The sequence below is a fragment of the Aptenodytes forsteri genome, unplaced genomic scaffold (assembly GCF_000699145.1).
Source record: "Aptenodytes forsteri isolate BGI_AS27 unplaced genomic scaffold, ASM69914v1 Scaffold142, whole genome shotgun sequence".
Lineage (NCBI taxonomy): Eukaryota > Metazoa > Chordata > Aves > Sphenisciformes > Spheniscidae > Aptenodytes > Aptenodytes forsteri.
The window spans coordinates 4,219,438-4,227,334 of NW_008794598.1; the positions used below are offsets into that span (position 1 = coordinate 4,219,438).

Consider the following 7,897-nt stretch of genomic DNA (forward strand, 5'->3'; position numbering starts at 1 on the left):
CCAAGCCCCCTCCCCGGGCAGGCGCCGGAGCCGGGAGCCGGGTGAGGAAGGAGTTAAAGGCAGGAGCCAGAGCAGAGTTTGCTGCAAGTTTGGAGCAGCTCAGATGCTTTCGCGCTGTCGTGGTGCTCATTAGAGCTGACAGGTCTCCCCTCGTGATGCAGACGCTCTCCGCCGGCACAGCAGGAGCTCCGCGCTGAAAACTTTATAATTGGTAGCTCCGGTGGCAGGTTCTCCTCTCTGCACAGAGCTTTCTGCTCACCCTTCAGCTCCCCCCCCCCCTTTTTTTTTTTCCCTTCCTTTCCCTCCCCTCTTTAAGCTCCAGTAATTGCTTTCAACCTCTTGCTTTAGGGAGGGCTGGGGAGTGGGATGCGATCGCAGGGCTTCGCCCAGGCGGCTTCGCAACTTCCCCACCCAGGAAGGTTTTGCTGCCCGTCCCACCCTGTTACTGTAACTCCGGGCTGGAGGCTGCCAAGGCTGCCGTGCTTCATGGCCTGCTGCCCCCCAGGGCTGGCATCCCCCGCGATGATACCCATCACCGCGCACAGCGATGGGCACAAACCGCTTCGAGCTCCTGCCAGCCCCTGGCCGAAGAGCCGGGCACCCAGGCACTGTCATGCCATGGGGGTCTCGGTGAGCAACCCTCTGACGGAGACCCCTGCCCTGTCCCGCCTTCCCCCTCGATGGCTTTCAAGTCCCAAGATGAAAAGCCTCCGTTTCCTCCTGTTTCCCCCCCTCCCTTCTCTAGTAACCAAATTATACGCGGCACATTGGGGAGTCTGAGATGCTGGGAAAGGCACTATTTAAAGAACTGCTTTTCCAAAAATAGCACCCCGAAGTTGGGCTCCCAAGACCATGCTCAGCCACCGAAATAAGTGGCCTGATTTCCAAAAAGCCCAGCAGCCCTGTGGCTCTTGCTATGGCAGCACGGCCGGGCACGAGGGCTGGGGAGCTCACGTCCCCGCTGTGGGCACACACCCCCACCCAGGCCACCCGTGGCTTCCAGGTCTGTGGCATCTCCTTGTACCCACAGGGATGCTTTGGGTAGGAGGAATGGCTTGTCCCTTCCTCCAGCACCATCATAATCGTGCAGGGATGCTGGTATCAGAGGGGGAACCAGTTTGAGGGTCCTCCAGGCCTTGATCCCCTATTTGGGAAGGGTGCTTAAAATGAGCCCCTACGGCACCGGGCAGCTGGTTATCTCGCTGATGGGGCCCGACCTCGGTACCCCCGTCCTGCAGAGAGCAGCCAAGACACGGCGCGCAGAGTCGGAAAGGAGACGGCTTTTTAAACGCGTGTCCTTCGAGGCTGGGGCGGTACCCACCTGTATTTCCAGCTGCTGTACCACTTGCATCTGGACTCGACACTGGGCCGTGCTTCGGTCATCAAGTGCATGTTCTGTATTGAGGTGTCTGGGGAGGAGAACACGGGGGTTTATGCCTGGATGTGTCCAAAATGCGGCCTCGCCGCCGGGGCCACACCTGGGATCAGCCCCGACCCGCAAACAGCCTGTACCGCAGCAACGCCCAGGGACGTCCGTGAGGCGCTGCCCGTGCCGGGGATGCTCCAGCACTGCTGCCCAAAGCGTGACGAGCAGAAGGGAAACTGAGGCACAAAGGTGGCCAAGCAAACTGGGCTGTGCCTCCTCCCCGAACCTGGCCTGGACAACCAGCCCTGCCCGTGGCAGCCCCATGGCATCCCCACGGTGTTTAGGAGCAGCCGCTGGTTGATGGAAAGTCCTGGAGAAGGCTGCTGGCAGGAGGCGCCCAGGAGGACCTGAGGAGCAGGTTTCCAGGACAAAGGCAGCATTATGGAGGTTTATTTACACCCTCTAAGGAAACCCCCGAAGGCAGAAGGTGACATTTCCAGGGTGCTCCTCATCCTACCGCTTTTGTGCCTTATGTTTATAAGCCACTTTATGTTTATAAAGCACAAGGACCTTTGGTCCTCGCCGCCCTCCCTCCTTCTCGGGGAGGGGAAGGGCTCCTGGCAGAGGCAAGCAGCTGGTGATGGGGATGCCACCTGCTGCAGAGCCAGGGACATCCCGGCATCGCCTCGTGGGGATCCTCGTCCCAGCCTGTGGACGCACCCAGCCCTGAAGACGTCGCGTGGCCAGGCCATGTCCTTGCTGGGGTGGGTGCAAACCCAGAGGGGTCCTCACTGGAGGAGTGGGACAGGTCGGAGCGGGGGATGCTGGGCGGCAGGGCAAACTGTACCAGGGCCACCCCAGGAATACCCCGAAAGGTGGCATCCGATGCTGGGAAACATGCAGGTGTCCCAGGGCCACGGGCCAATGCTCTCCAGGACCAAGACTGAGATATTGCTGCTGGGACATCCCAGGAGAAGGTGCCTCAGGAGTGTCTACCCTCGGTCGGGATGCGGAAGATGGCGGGAGTCTCACCCAGCTGTTTGCTAGAGACTTCCAGCCCCAACTTGCAAAAACAAGTTAGGTAACTGGGACCAGCCGCCAAGCCCGTACATGAGCAAACCCCGCCGGTGTCTCAGCCCCGCTCCGCAGGGCTGCAGCTGGACCGAGCCGCCCGCTCCTCTCCCCGCACGGCAGACAGAGGGCATGGCTGTTTCTCCAGGGAAAAAGCTATCGAGAGCCTAGGCTGTGCTGAGCGGGAATGGAGACGTCTCTCACCGACGCTCACAGGCTTTCATAAACCACTGCTCAAAGGATGCGCTGCCCCTTTCCACCCCAATGCTAAGGCTTTCTGAGCTGCTCCATGGAGGTGATGCTCAGGGGAGGCTCGAAGCCGGTGCCCGGACTCAAAGCAAGGTCCACACTGCAGCTGGGCTCAGCCTTTGGGAGCTGGCAGTTTTCTGTCTGTCTGTCCCACACCCCGATAGGTGCTCGCGTTGGCAGAGAGGGAACAGAAACACTTCACTAGGGCTGTCGGGGAGGCTGCCCCTCAGGAAGCTTGCTCCTGCAAGCACGAGGTGTGCTTAGCGGGGCAGGCAGGTGGGACGGCAGGGCACAGGGACCCTCCAGCCCCGGCCCTCCCGGCACCGCGACCCAGCCCTGGCCATCCCCTGCCAACCCCAGCTCCAGCTTCCAAACCAGAGCTTGCTCATCTGCCCCGTGCCATGTAAACATGCCCGGAGAGGTGGGAGGAGATGCCTTATCTAGGTTCACCCCGTGAGTCAGAGGCAGAGGAAGGAGGATACAGGAGCCTGACTCATTCATTCACTTGATCGCCAACAGGCAATGCTCCCCCAGCCTCCCCAAGCTGCCTTCACACCTCCTCATCCTCCTGTGCAAGGCCTCTGCCCGGCTCCTTCCCTGGGAACGAGGAGGCCGGTGCGGTCCGAGGGATGCTCCCACCGGAGCCGGCCCCAAGTGCATGGCAGCGGACAGGATCAGTTTGTAAAAACCCCAAATCTTGCCGATGGAGAGCGAAGCACGCGCTGGTGCGTCTCGGCCGCTGTGCCAAGCAGACAGCCGGAGAGGCAGGGGGGAAGGAGCAAGCAAGCCCGTCAGTTCCTTCTGATGTCTTTGCTAAAAATCCCAGCTACAAAGAGATCTAATTGCAAATGAACTAATTAAGTAAACCTCTGACGAAGCGTGAAAACAATTTGTTTGACCCTGACGCTAGCAGAGGGCTCTTCGACAGCGGAGTTAATCAGTCAGCGCTGGAGCCCACAAGCGGTGTCAGCGGGCTGCCGTGCTGCCATCTGCTTCTTCCCCTCCTCTCACCCCCCAGGAGGGGAGCTGCAAACTCCCCTCGCCTGCTGCCTGCTCCTGCCCGCTGCATTGGGTCTCTTCTCCTCTAGCAGCAATCTCTGGTGTTTTCTCCTTTCGCATGGGGCCCCCCAGCTCTGGGCAGACAGCCTTTGGGGTGTCCGGACCCATTTCCAGGGTCTCCCCCTCCACCAGCTCCATGCTGTCCTGGCCCGAGAGCGCGGGCTCTCCCTTCCTCCAGGAAAACCTCCCCCCAAAAGTGGAGCACTTACTTGACAAACTGTCCCAAGTCCTCACAGAGGGTTTCGCAGCCAGGCCACTTGCACTCTCCGTGGCCGTAGAGCGGGTGGGAGCTGGGGGTCTCTTCGTGGGAAGAGCTGCAGAAGACGGAAAGGGACTGTCAGATGGGGCAGCCGTGATGCTCCAGCGTTCCCATGCACGGGGCCAGCCCTCGGGGACCCACGGGAGACCCTGCAGTGATGGCTCCCTGCCCTCCATGGGCACACGGGCGCAGCGAAACAGCGACAGGACTTGTTTATGGGGTGGGCAGGAACCCCAGCTGTTGCCAGCCCCACGGGCGACAGATCCCGGCCCCTACCACCTCTCCGGGGGTAAAAACACAAAGTGCTAGGGCCCGACCCGGCTCTACCTGTCCCTTCTCGGCGTGTGCATGGTGCTCTGTCCATTGGGCAGAGGGTGATGGGAAATGGGAGGCGAGACCTTAGCGGCGGAAAACGAGGTAGAGTTGGAGGTGTTGGTGGTGAGGTCGAGACCTTCTTGCTTAATGCTGTCCTCGACGGGCTGGGCGGCCGTGACCTCCTTCCAGAGCTGCTGGAGGTCCGAGGGGCACACAGCTACGGCACGGGGAGAAAGCCACCACCGTCAGCGGGGAGAAGGAGCAGCACCCACTGGCACCCATGCACCAGGCTGGCTTGGGACCCCATGGGCTCCCTCCCTGCCCGGCTGGTGCAGCTCGGCTCCCCAAAGCTCAGGCAGCCCAGCGCGGACCGTGCACCGGGAAATCATCACCCGAAGCTGGGCACAGCCCTCTGTGCCAGCAGCCGGGGAGGAGAGGCTGCACGGCCCCATCGGGAACCCCAAAACAAGCTGCCCACAAAACAAGCTGCCCACAGCACCTGGGGAGCCCCACAGAGCTGCCCCCGGAGGGGAGGAGACCCCGGCTCCCCATACCCTGGCACCCCTCTGCAAGAGGAAGTCGGGGGCCCAATCCTGCACACAACCCAGCTCAAACTCTCCCAAACTGCTCCGGCTGTTAATGCAATCAGGCCCCAAACTTTAGATGGGTGCATTAGGAAAAGCAACGCCGCCAGCTCGCTTCCCAGCCCCATTCCCAGCCCTCCCTTGCTGCAGGGAGAAGCTGCAGCCGCGGGGGCCTCCTAACCCGGGCAGGGGCCCTTACCTTGGGGCAGGGTCTGCAGGGGCACGGTGCCCTGCCCCGGTGGGAGGCTCACCAGCCCCTGGCGCTGCAGGTTTAACAGGTGCTGCTGCTGGAGCTGCTGCATCTGCAGGAGCTGCTGCTGGAAGGCCAGCTGCTTGTTCCCTAACGGCTGCCAGGAGACAAAAGGGAGAAATCAAAGCGTGTTATTTCCAGCCTTGCAGCAGAAACCTCGCGGGGGAGGCAGGGGCCCGGCGGCGGCAGCAGCGAGGGATGCCCACAGCGGTGGTACCGTGGCCGTGCGTGCCTCCGTCCTGCTGCTGGGCCGCTGTGCCCGCTCAGCTTGCGGCTGAGCCGGACGGAGCCTTTGATCTATCGGAAGAGGAGGGGAAGAAAAGGAAAGGGGAAGGGAAAAATAAAGCACTGAAAAGAGAGGGAGCAAGCAGAGCTGGGGGCTTGCATGGAGCAGAGACCCAGCTCTGCCTGCGAGATGGGTGAACCCGCAAACCCGAGCTGTGGGGGCCCAGGCAGGGAGGCTCAGTCGCAGGGCAAGCTCCTGCGGGCACCGAGCATCACCGAAGAAAAGGGGGCTCCCAGCACCCAAAAGGCATCCTAAGACTGCCCAGATGCACAACACCCTCCTTTAAGCAGGGAAACAGTCGCTATTTGCCAAAAAAGGCCATTACGAGCCCCTTCTTGGTGGGGGGGGCAGACAACAACTGTCCGCAGGGGAGCAGGAGCCTAGCGCTCCTGGCCCCTGGGCACCAGCACCGATGCCCTCACCCCGGCCACAAGCATCCCCCAGGTAGGCGACTCTCCCACCCGTCCCCAGGAGCTGGCCATGCTCTGACCAGCGTAGCCAGCCCTAAACTAGTTAGGCAGGACGGGTCCCCGGGGAGGCACCAAGAAATCCATGAGAATTGACTGAAGGGGAGAGAATTCAATTAGGGATGGGGACAGGCAGCTGCTAATCTGAGCCGGCCACGAGAGGGGAGCTGCCCCGGGCCTGCCCGGCCTCATTAGTGGGGCAGACGTCTCCGTAACCCCTTGAACCCCTCTGTTTGCGCAGACATTGTTTGCAGGTTGCGAGGAGCCGGGCTGGCAGGCAGCGCGAGCCGGCTGTGCCGCGCCGACCAGCCCCAGCAGCAGCCCAGCCCCTCCACGGCAGCTCCATTATCTTGAGCAAGAAAAGTGCCGGGGCCCCTCTCGGCACAGCAAGCCCCCGCCTCGGTGGAGCACACCGGCCAAGCCCATGCTAAGGCGCTTCTCCCTGATCTCGCTGCACTCGTGAGTGGGGGCACTTTGCAGCCCCATTGCTTGGCCCCAAAAGAAGTATTTTCGTGTCCACGTTCTTACTGCTGAGTGCAAGAGCTTTGCAATCGGAAATGTCCTTTTTTCATCTTCTGGCTGGGTCTGAGCATCACGGGGATTTAGGCCCCCAGTGCACTGGGGATCCCAGGGACCCGGCACAGCCCCACCTTGCTCTCTCAATGATCCCCGAGGCTGCATCTCGCTCTCTGCTCAACAGGGAACAGCAGACAGATTCTCTGTGGCAAACCCAGTTCATGGCTTAGTTTGGAATCAGCACGTGCTGCTGTACCCGAAGCAGCACCCCGGGCCCTGCGGGATACAGGCGGCCCCCCGCAGATGCTGCTGATGCTCGGCTGTGGCTTTGTGAAATGGAGGGCGAGGACGGGCTCCAGGCACCGCCTTGCAAAATCCCTGCAGTCTGCAACGTAAGGCACGACTGCGAGTGCTGTCTAGGGCACAGAGAGAGTTTAAATCTGTTTCTCAGCCTCAGAGGGATGTGCGGACTCCTCCCTGTCCTGTCCACCTCTTGGCCACGGCAGAATTGTCCCCCGAGTCAGGTCCGGATCCTCTCTGGCTTTGCCTTAGTCCTGCACCTCTGATGCTTGAAGATAAAAGCACAAATCAAAGCGATTTCTGCTCAGTGAAGAGAAATCCCTGCGCTCGCCCTCGCTCCTGAGCAAGGTGCTGAGCCAAGGAGGGCTTCAGGCCATGGGACCGGAGGAGACCACGATGGAGGAAAAAAGGCAGTACCAGGCTGTGCGCCCGAGGGCCTTAACGGAGGCAGCGCTGTCCCCCAGGCTGTCCCCGTCCCCTGCGAGGGGAAGCTCTGCCACCACGTGGGACGGACACGCATGTCCTCGCCTTGGTTAGAAACGGCAGCTGGGACTGGACTGGATGGGACGGGATGGGATGGGCTTCTCCTCCTCTTCCCGGCTCCGCTGCAACCCTCCCTGGGGGGCCCTGGAGCAAGCCTGGGCTCCGTGTGAACACAGCCTCATTCACGGCACTTCCAGGCTGCGGAGCAGGAGGAAACTGGGAGCGGATGAAGTCATGAGGATCCCCGGGGCACGTCGCCTGCGCCTCGCAGCCTGGCTGGGGTTTCCCGACCTGGCCTCCTCGGAGCTGCGGCCGGCAGAGTCAGACCCCCCCGCAAGCCCCCAGGGGACCGGGCAGCCCCGACCCATGCGTGGTTCTGGCAGGGACGATGCTGTCCATGTTGAACCTGCACCTTCATGTGCTTCAAATCCATGTGCGCATCCTTCCAGCTTCACCAGACCATGAACACAGGGACCAGCCCCGGGAATACGAGTCCTGGTTCCCCGTGGATGCACAAATGCCCGGGCTAAGCCAAAACCAGGACCACTTCTCGCTAGGGAAGCCAATTTGCCAGTCTCTAGAGAGCAACCGCTGCACGGCAGAGCCAACAAACTGCACGGGCTCAAAACCACCAAGTGCGATGGGTGAAGGGGTGCACCCACATGTGGACCTACCCTATGGCACCCGCCAGC

At 61.6% G+C, this 7,897-nt stretch overlaps 1 protein-coding gene across 1 annotated transcript in view; it reads right to left on the reverse strand.

Annotated features, from left to right (window-relative positions):
* FOXP4 (forkhead box P4) overlaps window positions 1-7,897 on the reverse strand; it is a 45,917-nt gene that overhangs the window by 9,234 nt on the left and 28,786 nt on the right. Inside the window, 4 exon segments of the mRNA XM_019470339.1 lie at window positions 1,322-1,409; window positions 3,955-4,059; window positions 4,332-4,536; window positions 5,103-5,250. Of these exon segments, the coding sequence (XP_019325884.1) occupies window positions 1,322-1,409; window positions 3,955-4,059; window positions 4,332-4,536; window positions 5,103-5,250 (546 nt within the window).